This window comes from Cryptomeria japonica, chromosome 10 (genome assembly GCF_030272615.1).
Source record: "Cryptomeria japonica chromosome 10, Sugi_1.0, whole genome shotgun sequence".
NCBI lineage: Eukaryota > Viridiplantae > Streptophyta > Pinopsida > Cupressales > Cupressaceae > Cryptomeria > Cryptomeria japonica.
In genome coordinates, this window is record NC_081414.1 from 663,678,443 (window position 1) to 663,696,051 (window position 17,609).

The following is a 17,609-nucleotide window of genomic DNA, read 5'->3' on the forward strand; positions in this document are numbered from 1 at the left end:
AATTGATCTCTTCGATGACTATTAGATTGGTGGTTATGCAACGGATTGGGGAGATGAAAAGGTAGGACCTTCAGTAGGAGATTTGTTCGGTAATGCATTAGATGTGGCCTCCTCTATAATTTAGACAATCTCGTTTCCTCCTTCGTTGTGTCTTCAAATGGTAAGCCCCATAATTCCTTTGAATCACACAAAGGCAGTGATTCTCTAACAGTGGAGCAATGGCAGTTGCGATCACACGGTCGACATTGACCTGTCTCTGGCGGTCTGTTTGCTCAAATGGTAATTCAACTGTTTTAATGGTTTTGTGTAAATTCAAGCTTTTAACCTATTTTAATTACATTAAACCTGCCAGAGTTAAAATTATATATAGAATTTGATTTAAGATATAGAGTTTGAGTAAGGGTTTTGTTTAGATTTTATATAAAATAATCAAAACAAAGCGAAAATAATTAAAATGATATCTCTCGACTTCATTTACATACATTTCTTTAAATTTAGACATGCTACTTATAATACTTAATTCATACAGGCATACTCGCAACTTATTTTATGCAAAACACTACGGGTGCAAAAGAAGTTTCAAATTTTTCTTCGCTTTTATTGTATGTACCACCACATTGCTTGGTACACTTCCTTTTATTATGCAAAGGGATACAGATCAGAAACCTTTGATAACAAGCCCCAAGAGGCAATCCACACACACGGAAATTTGGCACACGGTTCCTTATTATGAGAGGGTACACAGATTACTAACAAGGTCCAAGAGGCAATCCACAAAGACATTTATTGTGGGAATAGGAAGACACGGGAAACTCGTTCAGCGGCTTCCCTTGAGGGATCTCTCCACACAGCTGATTATAGCTCACGTTCAGCTGGGTCAGATTCCTTAGATTTAACATCTCCCCGGGAATTTTCTCAGTAAGCCCATTCTTCGACAGATCTAAAGTCTTCAAATCAATCAACTTGCCAATAGATGGAGTGATGCTTCCATACAGCTGATTGGAATGGAGATCAAGTGTCTGCAACCAGCGGGAGAAATTGACTCCGCTGGAGAAGTTATAGCTGAGCTGATTGTTTGACAAATTAGCGTGCCTTACGAACGTCATGGCCTCGAAAAATTCGACTGCACTGCCTCTGATATTGTTGGCAGAGAGATCAACCGAAAGGAAAGTTTGGGTGGCCGTCCAATCCTTGAGCCTGGGCTTCCAGTCCTCGAACCGCATGTCGATCCCACACCCGGCCAAACTGATCTCGATCCCGAAGCTTGAATTCGTGATCCAAGTGGGAATAGAATTACCCAGCTTGAATTCATTGTAAGACAAGTCCAAGAAGCTAGGAAGTGAAGGCAGAGACGGAAGCGGGTTCGTGAGCTTGTTCCCGGAGACCTTGAAAGTATCCAGAAAGCTCAAGAGAGAAAAAGAGGCCGGCATAGGGCCTCCCAGAAAATTTCTGGAAAGATCCAGATTGTTCAATCTTGAAAGGTTGCCCATAGATGCTGGAATGTAGCCCGTCAGCCGGTTATCCTCCAAATGCAGCCAAAAAAGTCTGCTCAAACGACCGAGCGAGGAAGGAATTATGTAGGTTAGCTTGTTGTTGTTCAAAGACAGCATACCAAGCCCCGAAAGGTTTCCGTAAGAGGAAGGGATTCTGCCCACCAGTGCGTTATGCGAAGCGTCCAGCAGAAAGAGCGTTGGGATGAAGCCGATGGACTCGGGCAGAGAACCGTATAAGAGGTTGTTGTTTAGTCTGACTGTATCCAATCGACTCAGATTCCCCATTGCGTGGGGAATTGTGCCGGTTATACGGTTTTCTTCGAGTTCCAGCACTTCCAGATTGCTCATCGTTGTAATGGCCGGCGGGATGATTCCCCGTAGCCTGTTTCGGCTCAGGCTCAGTACCCTCAGCTTACTCAGCCTGGGTATCCAAGACGGCATTTTGCCGAGGAAATCGTTGTCCGCTAGATCGAGCAGGTCTAGATGTTGCAGGCGGGCGATTGAATTGGGGATTTTTCCGGTGATTTTTCTCCACCTTGGAATCTGGAAGTAGACAAGCTCCGTGAGGTCGCCGATGGATTTGGAGAGCGTGCCGGCCATGTAGAGGGTGGTGTTGGATGGATCGGACGGGGAAAGTTGGATCATTGTTACTCTGCCTGTGTTGACATCACAGCTCACTCCGTCCCAGTTGCAGCAGTTGGGTATCCTTCCCCAAGAGCTCAGGGCGCCCGTCGGGTCTTGTATTATGCCTGCCTTTATTTCCAGTAGGGCTTTTCTGTCTGCTTCGTTGCATTGCACGTCTGCTGCGACTCTACTTGAATACAGAGCATATATTGAAAGCAACCCTAAGAGCTGCATTGCAGGGCCCATGGATTCACAAGATAAAAATTAACATGTCCTGAATGAAGAAGATTGACTGGTCCATACATTTATAGTCAACCCAAGAAATTTAAAAACAATGAGATGGCGCGGATACGTACATTCACGATCGTTTCCGTGCTCACGAAGGATGGAGAATGCGTAACCTTGAGCCATTTGTATGAAGCACGACAGAGTTTCCTTGAATTTTGAGGATTCTCCTTATCCTGATGAGGAGCATGACAGAGTTTGAAAGATTTAATTATTGCAGGAAGCCAAGCAAAAGAGCAGACCCTCGGCTTGAAATAAGATCAACTAGGCCATGAACGTTTATCTCTAAGTGCTTTATGATATTCAAAGTCATCACAATTGTCTAAATTGAGTAGCATACAAATAGAGCTGAATTGACTCCCTATAAAAAAAACTATAGTGAGTTGGTGTAGAGTGTAGAGCTACAAGCAAGGGAGGATACGGTACACACAAAAAAGGGTGATCACATGTTACATTATCTTATCGAAGTGGTAGACAAACTTCTTGTCGTTGGCAAACCTATTCTTAAAACTTCAACACCATTATTTCAAATGGATTATTTCTCGAATTAGAGGCCATTATCCAATCCTAAATTTAACTTTATAACATTGAAAATTGTATATAATGTATTTTGTATTTGTTTTTTAATTATTTTGATTAATTTGTTTGTGATGTAATGATTAGCATGTAAAATGATTTATTTTGTTTGAAAATTGACAAATAACTTAATTTTAAATTGATTTAATTTGCATTTATTTCTAAGGTTTAAGTTAAATTTTAGTTTATCCATTTTTCAACTAAGGTAAAAATAATAATTGTGGAATAAATCAAGGTTAGTTATGTGATTTTAAAAAATGAATTTAGATTTTAATTGTTTTTTTTTAATTTGATTTTTAGGACCAAATATTTCCCTCAAATTTGTCATTATGAGTTGACTTAAGAGTGAAAATATTTAATTTGCATGATAAGATTATGTATAAAGGGGAAAAACCTAATCATTACATACTAGTGTTAAGATATAGCCCTCGTGAATCTAACTGATGATAAATCGGTTATTATCTAGAGAGTGATATATTAATAGAGCATACAGTTCGGAAATTAAACATAAACAAACTAATTGTTATGAATAGTTGCCTCCGTAGGGGCATGTCCATACATGGAAACTGCCACGTATGGACATGTTCCTACGTAGGAAACCTTTCCTCTTGTATTTAAACTGGATTCAATGATGGAGACGATCAATAACTCATGGCAACCAGTCTTCCAGAATCACTATCATTATTCTTCAATCCATATTTCACAACATGGTATCAGAGCCAGCATATTAAGAGAATAAATTAGACAACCATATTACTCATAAGCATTTATCGGAAGTAAATAACAAATCGACACAGAGGCTATATACGTAGAGGATATATCCAACTAAGAAAATATTCAAAATGTCAAGTAATATGAGAGTGGAAGATAGACTCAAAGGAGCCTCCAACTTCATTTCCTGGAAGATAGGAATCATTGCCATTCTTGAAGAACTAGAATTAGTGTCTTACATAGAAGAAAATTTAGACATGCCAAATGATGAACTAGAGAAATCTACCTGGAAAAGGCGTAATAATAAAGCAAACAAAATATTTATTGACTCAGTCAAAGATCATATTCTTCCATCTATAGCCAGACTGCCTAAAGCATATGAAGTATTTAAAACCATTAAAAATACATATGAAGTTAACAATGCGAGCATAATGTTAACCTTGAAACAACAACTTTTAAACATAAAGATGAATAAAGATGATACAATATCTACACACTTTTCAAGGATATCTGAATTAAAAGACCAATTACAAACTATTGGAAATGAGGTAGATGATTAAGAAATCTCTCTCATAGCCCTAAGAGGATTACCAATTTCATGGGAATCCTACATTCAATGTATTAGCAGAACACCCCCCTTACCCAAATTTGAACAACTTAAGAATGAGTGCATTCAAGAGGAATCTCGACTAATCTCAAGAGGATTAGGGCCAAATAAAGAAGGAGAAATCCAAGCACTTAATACAAATACCTTCAACAAAAAGAAAAAGTTCTCCAAACGGAAGAGAGGAAATAATAACCATCAGAAAAGAGATATGTCTAAAATTCAGTGTTACAAATGTGACAAATATGGGCACACTCACAGGAATTGTCCAGAAAGAAAGAAAACACAAGCTAAGCCGAAGTCAAAGGAGAAAACTCACTTTTCTTCTTAGCCCTATCAAGCGAAATAAATACAAATAAAAAAACTTGGATCATAGACAGTGGAGCATCAAGGCATATAACTGGATTCAGAAATCAGTTTGGAACACTTAACGGGTACTCAAGTGAAGAGATTACTATTGGAGATAACTCCACATATCCTGTGAAAGGAATTGGGACCTGTACTATCAAACTAAGAAATGGAGTATCTCTACAATTAAAGGATGTTCTGTTTGTACCTGGAATAAAAAGAAATCTAGTCTCAATCTCAGGCCTAGCCGATCAAGGATATCGTGTTACCTTCAATGAAGATAAAGTTCTACTCTGGCCTAAAAATACAAATATAAAAAATGCCATAACAGTAGGTTCAAGAGATGGTAGCCTATACAAACTATGTAGTGATCAAAAGGAAGCACTGAAACTTGAAGTTTCAAATAATAATGAATTATGGCACAAAAGATTAGGACACCTAAGATATAGTGCTCTATCCAACATAAAGAGGATTACTTCAGGACTGCCCCAACTAAAATCTGAACACATAGGCATTTGCAAAGGATGTGCCTTGGGAAAGAATGTGAAAGTTTCTTTTCCCTCAAGCGAGCACAAATCAAAAGTTATTTTACAACTAATTCACTCAGACCTATGCAGTCCCATGTCAACACCATCCCTAACTGGATCCTTATACTACATAATCTTTGTTGACGACTACTCTTGAAAAACATGGATATATTTTCTAAAGTGCAAAGACTCAAATGAAGTACTATCTAAGTTCAAAGAATTCAAGGCACTAGTAGAAAACTAGTCAGGGAAGAAAATTAAGGTGTTAAGATCCGACAATGGGGGAGAATATACATCTGACAACTTCAAAGACTTTTGTAATTCTGTTGGGATTAAGAGGGAGTATACTATACCATATAATCCACAACAGAATGGAGTAGTAGAAAGAAAGAACAAAACCATAATTGAAGCAGAAAAAGCCATGATGCATGACCAAAACTTACACACTTCATTCTGGGCAGAAGCTTCAAATACAGCAGTCTACATTTAAAACAGATGTCCGCACTCAGTTCTAGAAAACATAACTCCTGAAGAAGCTTTTACAGGGAACAAACCAGACTTAAGTCATTTAAGGATATTTGGCTGTCCCGTATATATACATGTTCCTAAAGAAAAGAGGACAAAACTAGAACCATCTAGAAAAAGAGGTATCTTCATTGGCTATAGTGAAAATACTAAAGGATATCGTATTTACATTCCAGGGAAAAAATCTGTTGAGATAAGTAGAGATGTAAAGTTTGAAGAAAACACTACAGTCAAAGAACCTGAGGATGATAACATTACTAAAGAAGAAGAAGATCACATAATTGAGATTGAGAGGGAGAATATCATAGAAAATTCCAAACCTTCAGACACTGAGAGGGAGGACATCATAAGAGCTTATGAACCTCTTGTTGACAAAAATATTGAAACACTCAATAACAAGAAAAGACCTCTATGGGCAAGGAAAATGATTTAAGAGAATAATGTAGAACCAAATGAAATTTCCAAAGAAAATAAGAGAACAAGAACTCTAAAATGTTATGCTGCACTTCTAACCGAACTCACAAATTCTAAACCAGCAAATGTCAAAGAAGCCTTATCAAAACAGGCTTGGAAAGATGCTATGGTTGAAGAATATCAATCTATACTAAAGAATGATGTTTGGGATATAGTGCCTATCTACCAAAAGACAAATCAGTTGTCTCATCCAAGTGGCTATTCAAGATCAAATATGCATTTGATGGCAGCATTGAAAAACATAAAGCTTGCTTTGTGGCCAGGGGATTCTCTCAGAAAGTAGGAATTGATTATGAAGAGACATTTGCCCCAGTTGCCCGGTATACGTCAGTAAGAACAATCATTGCAATTGCAGCATCCAAAGGATGGAAAATTCACCAAATGGACATAAAGACTACCTTCCTAAATGGTTCAATTGAATAAGAAGTATATATAGAACAACCAGAAGGATTCACCATACGTGATAAAAATTGCTATGTTTGTAAACTAAAGAAAGCTCTCTATGGGTTAAAACAAGCACCTAGGGCCTGGTATGCAAGGATAGACAACTATCTCTCCAAACTAGGGTACTCCAAGAACCTAGCAGATCCCAACATCTACTTCAAGGCTTCAAATGACAATATGATTATATTGGTCCTTTACGTGGATGATATTTTGATAACAGGAGAGGATAATCTCATTGAGAAATGTAAGCAAGATCTGGCAGCAGAATTCGATATGAAGGATCTAGGGCTTCTACATTATTTTCTGGGATTAGAAGTATGGCAGAAGAAAAACTACATCTTCCTAAATCAAGGAGAGTACACCATGAATATTCTAACTAGATTTGGGATGATGGAGTGTAAGCCATTAGCTACACCAATGGAAACTAATTTGCACAAGCTGAAAATTGAGGCAGAAGATTCAGAACTCACAGATCCCACCACACTCTACAGACAAATCGTCGGTTCACTCATGTATTTGGTAAATACTCATCCTAATATCTACTATGCTACAAATGTATTAAGTCACTTCATGTGTGAACCTAAGAAGATACATCTAATGGCTTCTAAACACATTCTAAGATATTTACGAGGCGCAGTCAGACTTGGCTTAAAGTATGAAAATGTTGAGATTCAACTTGAAGGATATTCTGATTCTAATTGGGTCGGAAGTACCATTGACTGTAAAAGTACTATAGGGTGTTGCTTCAGTCTTGGTTCTGCTATGATATCTTGGTTTAGTAGAAAACACTCAGTAGTTGCACAAAGCTCCACTGAAGCAGAATGTATGGCAGCCTCCATGGGAGCTCGTGAAGCGGTATGACTAAGAAAGTTATTATTTGGATTATTTGGAAAAACTTTGAATTCAACAATAATTCACTGTGATAATTAGAGCTGTATCAAGCTCTCAATAAATCCAATTTTTCACAATTGATCCAAACATATTGAGATCCCTTATCACTACATAAGAGATATGGTAGATCAAAACATCATAAAACTAGTGTACATCATTACTAAAGAACAAAATGCTGATATCTTCACCAAGCCACTTGCAAGATTGAAGATAGAATACTTCAGAAGTAAACTTGGTATGACTAGATTATAATTGAGATTATTAGGATTAAATTCCTACCATGTATAATTTGTTCATGAATAAATAAATAAAGTGTATATTGCAATATTCTAACTGTGTTCAAGAAGATGGTGATCTTCTTATGTTTAAGGTTACTATTTCAAGGTGACGATCTTGACAATAGTTGACCAAGTGTCAAGATTGACTACATTAAGTTGTTGTCCCAGACTGTGCCGGATATCTTGATCCTAAAGTATGTGATCATCTCATGATTGACTTCTTAAGTGATTGTCCCAGACTGAGCCAGATATCATGATATTGAGTTTATTGTCATGATAAGACTATATTAAATGTTGTCCCGAATTGTGTCAGAAGTCATGATAGAATATGCTCCCAAGAAAATTACTTAGATCCATTCCTGCTAAGAGGGAGTGTTAAGATATAGCCCTCATGAATCTAACTGATGGTAAATCGGTTATTATCTAGAGAGTGATATATTTACATAGCATACAGTTCAGAAATTAAACATAAACAAACTAATTGTTATGAACGGTTTCCTCTGTATGGGCATGTCCATACGTGGCAACTACCATGTATGGACATGTCCCTATGTAGGCAACCTTTCCTCTTGTATTTGAACCAGATTCAATGATGGAGATGATCAATAACTCACAAAAACCAATCTTCCAGAATCGCTGTCATTATTCTTCGATCCATATTTCACAACAACTAGATATGAGTATAATCATTAATGTTTACTTGTGCTTTAGTGATTGTGTATTAGATATGTTAGTTTAGATTACACAACTATTAAAGTGGGAAAAAATGTAATGTTAAAAATAACATGCCTTTGTAATTTCACATTATATTCTATGCTCAATTTGGTGTGTTAGTTTATATTTACCCAGATGCCATTAAGTTCTAATTAATTAAAAGCAGGATAGGCCCAAACCTTTATATAACTGCTAAACATCAACACCTAGGGTGCATGAGGAATGCACACCTAACAAAAGACAAAAAACACTGAAACCAATGAGGGACCAACCAATGACTAGACAAAGACTAGAGACATAACCAAAAAATAAAACCAACTAGCCACCCACTAAAGACTCAAAAGGATGGCATACTAGGTGGAGGCGTTACCCTCTTGCCAATATTTACACAAACCAATGATTTAATTAGAGAGAAATTTTCTTATTAGAGTCCTTAATAGAGGTTGGACTACCAAAATCCTAAGTAGCTTTGATCATAGAGGAAGGGGGCTCCATTGAAGCAAAGGGAGACATTGCATGTCTCTTGCATTTCACTTTCTTGTGATCAATTTCCTCTTGAATATCTTGTAAGGAAGTCAAATTCTTCAAGGCCCTCTCCTAGCTTAGTGTAAACATTTCCTCAACTCTTCGTCTTAAGAATTCCTAACTTTCCTTCAGCTCCATCACTACCTTACTTTCATCTCTCTAAGGCACCTTTTCACTAAGGTCATTTAGAATACTCTCAACCTTATCCCATTTCGCAAGCTTTCTAACCATATTATTAGTAGCCTCCTAGCTCCGTTCATCCTTCTCCTCCATTGCCCATATATAAGCCCTAGCTCCCGCCTCAACCATTTCCTCAAGCCTGTTGATATTCTAATAGCCACATCAAACTAAGAGAAGAACCATTTAATAAATAATTCATTCCACCCAATGCTATCTTCCAACCTTGACACCTTAACAACCAAATTAGGGGAGTTGGGATTGGGGTTAGGGAAATCCTATTTAGGGGGAAACATGGCATCTTCATCCGAGGTTGTAGGAGACCATTCAGATTCCAAGGCCGAGGAGGATACAAAATCCTTAGGCACTTCCTTCACATCTGTATGCAGAAACTCCACATCTTTAAAGGTGGATTAGGTGAGATTTTCTATTTCACACCTCTGATAGGGTTAAAGAATGTAGGAAAAAGTTTGGGTTTAGAAGAAGAGGCAATTTTAGGGCCAAGTTGTACAATAAGGGCACCTAAGAGCTCCACCACCAAATTAGGGGCAAGGGGTTAGAGAGATTAAACAGGGGTCCACTAGACAGGGATAAAGCCAAATGAAAATTGTAGAGCCTAAGGATTAAACCTTGATGAAGGCGAAGAGATTTTTTGGACTTGGCTCTAACAATCAATTGTGTCAAAAACTAAATTAGCCAAAAAGAAAAATTCATTATTATACCAGATGCCAATATGTTAGCATTGTTTTGATGTACTTTTTTAATCCTTGGGTTATTTGTAGTCTATAAATCCTTTGTTTGGTTTGAACTATCTAAATTCTAGCATTATGCAATGATGCCTATCCAATGTGCTAGTTTCTTGTATAAATTCGTGTCTTTAGTGATCATTTTAAGAGTTTCATTCCTCTCTACCAAATTCAACTTATGAAATATAACCATCTTGAAAAGATTTGAAATGGTTATCCTTTCTTTAGTCTCCTCTATGATAAAATTTCAAACTATTCTGTTAACTCTCACAAATGAACCCAAAGAAAATTTCTCTCAAGCTTTACTAAAAAGTTCAACCAAATATCTCCATTGTTACTTTAGAAGTTCTTACTAACATTATTTACATATGAAAGCTCTCGTCTTACTCATTACATTTGTGGGGGTTTCGAAATATATTTTATAGGCTATTATTATCTTTTTCACTATTTCAAATGTTGGAGGTAATTTTACTCTTGTACATCTACTCCTATCTCTTCTCTTTGTCTTAGTTCTTCCATTATTGCTTCCTAGGTGTTAATCAATGCAATGCCATATTATTTTCATAGCATTATTATCATTGTTATGTTGCATTTCAATTAGCATAACATTTGTCATTTATTTTGGGCTTCGATTTTTTTTTTGCTTGAGTTGGTTTGAGAGGGGGAGTGTTATACTCTTGTTTTTTAGAGTTTTTCTTGGGTCTCCTGGTTCTCTTTTGTGGTGGTTTGTTTTGTCATTTGCAATCCTTGCTACCACTAGTGTGACCTCTTGTGCTTTTGAGTATATGGTTGAGGTTGAGTTGGGTCTTTGCTCTCCCATTGGTTTCTTTTCTTTTGGATTTTCTTGGGGTTTCCTTTTTTTGGATGCCTAGTGTGCTAGGGACCCTATTTTTATGGGAATCTTATCTCATGGGCCTTCTAGTTTGTTGGTTGTTGTAGGTCTATTTCGTCGTACCTTTGGCATGGTGCTAGGCTTTTTTTTGGTTATTATAGGTTTTCCCCGCAGACGGTTCCCCCCCAGCCTGAGCATCGTCAGCTTGCTCAGCTCCGGTATCCATGACGGCATTTTGCCGGTGAAATCGTTCTTCGATAGATCGAGCATCTTAAGATTAACCAGGCGCGCCATTGAATTCGGGATTTTTCCTGTGATTCTTTTCCATGCCGGAAGAAAAATGTAGACGAGCTCGGTGAGATCGCCGATGGATTTGGAGAGTGTGCCCACCATGTACTCGCTGGTGTTCCATGAGTCGAGGACTTCCAGAAAGAGCAGTGTTACTCTGCCCGTGTTGACGTCACAGCCTACTCCGCGCCAGTTGCCATGGCAGCAGTCGGATTTCCCTCCCCACGAGCTCAGGACGCCCGTCGGGTCTTGTGTTATGCCTGCCTTGATTTTCAGGAGGGCTTTTCTGTCTGCTTCGTTGCATTGCATATCTGCTGCGACTCCGCTTAAATAGAGAGAATATATTGAAAACAACATGAAGAGCTGCTTCACACGGGCCATGGCTTCCCAAGATAAAAGTTAAAAGTTGTACTGAATGAAGAAGATAAGCTCGTCTGCATTTATAGAAAAGCCATGAAATTTAAAAGAAAATACACAGCGATTCTTGAATCACACTCAATGGAAGGTAAATTTTAGTCTAGAATAATTATTTGTCAATTTTTTTTTGGGATAAGAATGAGGTATATCAATTGTTTGATTATTGAGAACTATAAATTTTAAGTAGAGTGCACTCTAAAACAATTGATTATTGAAAACTGTAAATTTTAAGTAGATTGCACTCCCAAACCCCGTTTTTCAGTGTTTCCATCAAATTTTAAGACCAGTTGTTTTATATATTATCATAATATGTAACATGATAGAGTTTAAAACATTTAATTTGCAGGAAGTTAACCAAAACTTATATATAAAACAGGCATTACATGATCATCTCCATGTGCTTTTTAGGGTTTTTTCCCCAAAGTCGTCGCAATTGTCTAAATTGAAGGGAGGATCCACATAATCACATGTGCGATCTTTTTGAATAAAGTGTGTATTGGCTACCCTTTGGCACTCGCAAATTTGTGCTTAGAATTTAAAGGTGGATTACTTCAAATATATTACTCCTAGTTTTAGGGTGACATTCACCCATGTTTATAAACATTTAAAATTGCGTGTTTTTTTAATTTTTAATTTAATTTGATAAATTTACTTTTAATCCGACAAGTCATGTGTAAAATGATATATTTTATTGAAAGTTGATGAATTTGTTGTTGTTGTTGTTGTTTTTTTAATTTTTTTTAATGTCAGGATAAGAGTCACTTTTGATAAAAAAATTTAAAAAGTTGAAAAGAATAACTTCAAATTCACAAAGGGGTTGCAAAAATAATAAAGAATATTAACATAGAAAAAGAGAAAAGGCTATAAGAAGTCCACATCAGACTAAGAATAGGGCTTTGAATGTAGCTTGAAGTGTCATAGATAAAAACAAACCAATAGCACTCTATAAACAAGATTAGCTCATCAAGCTTGGTTTTCTAAGCCTTTCTACTACTAATTAGAACACAATTCGTAGATCATTAGGGTGTCTTCCTCAATAGAATCCCTACCTTCAAGTCAGAGTTTCCTCACTTTAGTCTTTTGAGCTTTTTTCTTCCCTAGGATGCTAATGTTTGGTTTTGAAATGTGGCTTGTTGGGATTACGGTATCTCAACATTTGCAAGTCCTGGCATTAATTTTTCATTTCATAATTATTTTATGCCTATAATTTATTATTTTATGTCAATTTGTGATTATGACAATGTAAGAGTCAATTATGATAAATCAATGACAGGTGGGCCCCAGTTGATGTAGGTGCCTATGAATGCATGCTAGTACATTGCATGTTCAATGGGTGCTAGAAATGTTAAGGAAGGAATTGGAATGGGAGATGCTATGACAGGTAGGACCCTATCATTCCAGTACTTCACATGCACGGGTGCTACATGCATGCAAGAACTTTACATGTCAAGGAGACTTGTTACAAGCATGTAGGCATTGGGCACTTTCCTTTTGCCAATCCTTGGCATCCACATCTTAATATTTCATTCTTTGCACATGCATGTGCACACACACATACAGACACCAAGACCATGTATTTCCAAGCTAGAAATTGACTTATGCTAAATGAAAAATATTAGCTTGTTTGTATTTATAGAAGGGCCCTAAAATTAAAAAATAGAGGAGGCGTTGTGCACATTTCCTCCAATGGAAGGTAAGTTTTAGTCTAACATAATTATTTATCAAATTTCTTGATATGAATAAGATGTATTAGTTGTTTTATAGAAAAACCTAATAGGTAAGTAGAGTACACTCCAAAACCATGTTTTTCATTGCTTCCTCCAAAGTTTTAATTTATAGTGTTTTATTAATTATTATAAAAAGTAATATGATAGAGTTCTAAATGTTTAATTTGTAGGAAGTCAACCAAAATTTATAGACCTTCAAGTTAATATAGATAAAAAGCCAATGCAAAATAATCTCCATATCCTTTTTAGGGTTTTTTAAATCAAAGCCATTTCAATTGTCTAAATTAAGTAGCACACATATAAAGGTGAATGCACATAATTATTTGAGTATCAGACATATAAAGGTGAATAATCATTATTTGATTTGAGTACCAATACTGAGATTAATTGCATTGCCACCATATTCTTTGTTTTGTATTGTACACCATTCTGAATAGCTTGAAGCATAGAAAGAAAGGGCAGTTATTTTTTGCTATATATTTTATTGGTTTTTCCATTAGTTAACTTTTGTGCCTATTTATTGAAGGCTCCAAAATTTAACAAGAAAAATAAGTTCTTATTAATGTTTTTGATTATTGCTTGCATGGAAACCAAAATTGTTAAGCCCATTTAAGAATAAATTCATATGTCCCAGGTTATAATTTCATTTTTGTTCCAACAAATAAGGGTATGTAATTACTATCACCACATAAGATGGAATTGAACACGCAAAATGCATAGTGAGATGTAATTTAGAAGAACTATCATCTACACATATAGATTCATTATCTTCCTTGTCATAGATTCATTATTATCCTCTGATTAAGCCTGCTGCCTAATGCATTTAGATGATTAGTTTAGGAGGAATTTTTTGTCCAGTAGTCAAACTAGAATCTCTCTTGACTAGTTGATGCAAGTTTGTATTTAGGCACTGTGTTCATATAGTTATTCACATGTTTGTTGAACATGGGCTTTGATCTCTTGTAGTTTCTTATTTGGTTAGTCATATGGTCCTTTGATTTGTGTTATTTTTGCTTGATTCAATGATCTAAATTCTTTCATAATGAAATCTCTATTTTGATTATTGGATCTATTGGCAGAAATATTGAGAGGGCAAGAAGGGTAGTCTTAGAGGGCCAGGTCAGTTTATTGGATTGATGCCTTTTTTTGATCCTCCACATCATGATAGTGCTAAAACTATTCAAAGGGCTCTTAATCTTGGTGAAAGTAAAAATGGTTATAGGTATGGTGAAGCTATGATAATATTTTCTTTTTTCTTACTTTTTGCTCATCTTGTCAAGAGAGTAATGGCTTATATACATTCTATGTTGAGTGAGCAGTAGACAATCCTTTTTAACTATTTGCAAATATTTACCAGGTGATCAATTAGTTATTGGCATAGAGACAGGCCAATGATTAGGTATCGATACAAACATATACCCGTCATAATCATTGTTGGGGTAGGATAAGGATGAATCAATTGCAACTTTACTAGTTGATGAGTTAATAAAAAAAGTTGATGGCTTTTCTAGTGTTTTACTAGGTGAAAAAACTTCTCACATGCTTTCAAGTTTTTAGGGAAATATACACCCCGTTTTTTAATTTTATTTCTTAGGTAGTCATGAACATTTGAAATGCTTTACACTTAAACAATAGTCTTAGTGTATACACTCAAAAATTGGCTATGAATAATTAAATAAATATTTATTATTTATTTAATGTTAATTTCTTCTTAAATAATTAAATAGACAAGTTTAATTTTTTAATTCAATTTAATCTTAATTCTTCTATTAAATAATTATTTTGACAAGATTAATTTATTTAATTCATTGCTTATTCTTCTATTAATTAATTAAATCAAAATATTTTATTAATTAATTCATTACCACTTTCTTCTAAATCAATTCAATTAAATATCTAAATATTTAATCAATCCCTATCTAATTATTCTATAGTCTCATCAATTAAATAATTTTATAATTATTTAAATCCTCAAATCTACCTCACTTCATCTCCACATCACTCAACCTTGCCAACTCACATTTTATGTGGCTAAATAAATTATTAAATCTCAATTATTAATTAGCCATATTAATTCTGACCTCATTTCCTTCTTTTGAGAATGTGTACATACACTCATCCTCAACTTCTCTATATCCTTTCCAACAAATCCTACATCTTTGGAGGAAGTTTGTCCACATCATCCTAGTCAACCTCCACTTGTCCTCACATCCCTAAATCTTCTCCAACCATCCTATATTCTCTCAAGTCTTCACCCTCAGTCAAGGTGGGCCTTCTAACACTTGGCTTCTCCCTCACCCTTTTCCTCCATCCTGTAGGTGTAGGAGGAACATCTTCCTCTTTTATCTCTCACATCTCAACCAATCTGTTCATAGCCATCCAATCTACATGATTCAATCTCAACCATTGATCTCTGCCACATGGGATTTTGCACATCAACAATCTATAAAAATATAGTTTCTCCAACATTTTGACACTAATAACCATCTAATAGTGATCTTGCAGTAGTCATTTTGCATCTATGAGTTTTATCAATTAAGCATTCTGAGCATTTTAGGAGTCTTTTTATTATCTTGCATCATAGCATAAATCATTCTAGCTTGCATAATCCAATTAGCACTTATTTTTCCATTCTACATTTCCCATCTTGGAAGCCACACAGTGCATGTCTAAGAGAAATTATTTGCAACCAAGAACAATGGGAATAGGACACAATGAGACATGGGAGTAAAGGTATAATCTTTATATTTTCATGTTTTGTTCATTTCCTTTGTTTCATTGGTTGGTATTTGGATTTTTCCTGTAGCTTTTATTATCAATATTTGTTAAAAAATTAATAGGTTTCAGGCCTATTTTAAAGATTAATTCCAAGTTGACACATTTTTGGTGCCCACCATGGGGCAAGAAGTCTCGTTTTCTATTTTTTGTCTTTTCATTCTCATAGTTTTAGCAAAGCAACACATTCACAGATTGTTTTAACGCATTTGTAAGACCTTTTAGCGCATATGGGGCTCATTGTAGTGCATATGTAGGTTTTTGTATCGCATTTGTCAATTCTATTGCGCATTTCTTAGAATTCAGTGCATATGTAACACAGTCCAACACTTTTGCATCTTTTGGTAGTGCTTTTGTGAAGATAGATGGTGCATTTGCAATCAGCTTAGCACATTTTTTCTTTTAGCGCATTTGCTTAGATACTCTGCAAAACTTTGAATTTTTCACAGTCACTTAACTAACACTTTTTGCAGGTTCGACTGCTGAAGACAAAATTTCTCAAATTACTAACTAGTGGTTTTGTAGGTATTTTTCATGCATTTTCACATCTAGATTAATTAGGGTCTCAATAATTAATCATTTTTGCTTCACATAGCTTAACTAGGTGGTCAATTTATAGTATGCAACTTGCATCTTCATGTCTTCTTTAAATTAGTCGCACTTAGATTAATTTAGGAGGAAAATCAATTTTTTGTTCATTGTGCTTGTCAAAGTGGTAGGTTATTATGCTCTCACCTCAACCAGGTGATTAGAAAAATAGACCCACTTTCTAGAATGTTTAACCTTTAGAGGGTCTGCCTCTCGAGAAGCCCTTAATGTTCAGTGAGAGGGGGTGACCAAAGTGGAAATGAACTAACGCCAGGCTCTTTCGATCCACTATAAATAAATTATGTTTGTAATGAAACTTACAAGCAATGAGTGTTGATTAGTTCATACCAACACCATGTCTCCCCATAAACCTTATAGAGCGCAACCTCTATAGGATGGGAGACTTCCTTAATAGAGCGTAAGGTGCCGCATGTATGACCACTCAATAGGATGCCTTGACTAAAAACTCTTTTGTGTAGAAGCCCAAATCCTTCTAGTTGTTAGTGCAAGAGGTTGGACTTCTAAAGCGGCTCACACACATACGGTTCTTATTAGAGATATAAAGTTTTCCATACGGAGTTTTCATGGGAATTGGTGCTTGGCTTCCCCAGAGAAGTTAGTGGTGAGGGTGGAGCTAGTGGGGTCAAGCATATAAGTATTTTATTTGAATAGTGTAGTCTCGGGGAAACTCACGTGAGATTCAACAACTTTTGTCCTAGCCTACCATAGGAGTTGTACTTTCCTATGCATTTTTTCTTTCAAAAAATTGTGTCTGTTGTGTTTGCATTATGTTATCAAAATCAAAGCAGAAAAATAATCATCTCGATAAAAAAATCAAAACTTGCTGGAAAATAATAGAGTCATACATTTGAACATCAGAGTAGCACTTTTACAAATTCTGACAACGCATTTTCATAATAGAACAATGCATTTAACATACAATTTAGCACATATACACTATGTAATGACATAATTGCATCACAAAACAATGCATTTACCATGCAGAGTAGCGCTTTTGAAGCACATAACATCACATTTGC

General features: G+C 35.8%; 1 protein-coding gene across 1 annotated transcript; it reads right to left on the reverse strand.

The window, feature by feature from the left end:
* Positions 1 to 718: 718 nt before the first annotated feature.
* On the reverse strand, positions 719 to 11,443 carry LOC131073344 (probable leucine-rich repeat receptor-like protein kinase At1g35710). Its single transcript, XM_058009754.2, has 3 exons — positions 10,898 to 11,443; positions 2,474 to 2,578; positions 719 to 2,345 (listed from the first exon to the last, which is right to left on the reverse strand). The coding sequence occupies exons 1-3, from the start codon at positions 11,441 to 11,443 to the stop codon at positions 750 to 752; spliced, it is 2,247 nt and encodes a 748-aa protein (XP_057865737.2). The 3' UTR covers positions 719 to 749.
* Positions 11,444 to 17,609: the final 6,166 nt, after the last annotated feature.

What these genes read in the sequence shown, in the direction of transcription:
- LOC131073344 (XM_058009754.2), bottom strand. Translation starts at nt 11,443, where the DNA reads ATGGCCCGTGTGAAGCAGCTCTTCATGTTGTTTTCAATATATTCTCTC. An exon ending in AGCCTAGCACCATGCCAAAG is followed by an intron (nt 2,579 to 10,897) that starts GTACGACGAAAT and finishes GCTCCTCATCAG; the next exon opens with GATAAGGAGAATCCTCAAAA. An exon ending in GCACGGAAACGATCGTGAAT is followed by an intron (nt 2,346 to 2,473) that starts GTACGTATCCGC and finishes CCTGCAATGCAG; the next exon opens with CTCTTAGGGTTGCTTTCAAT.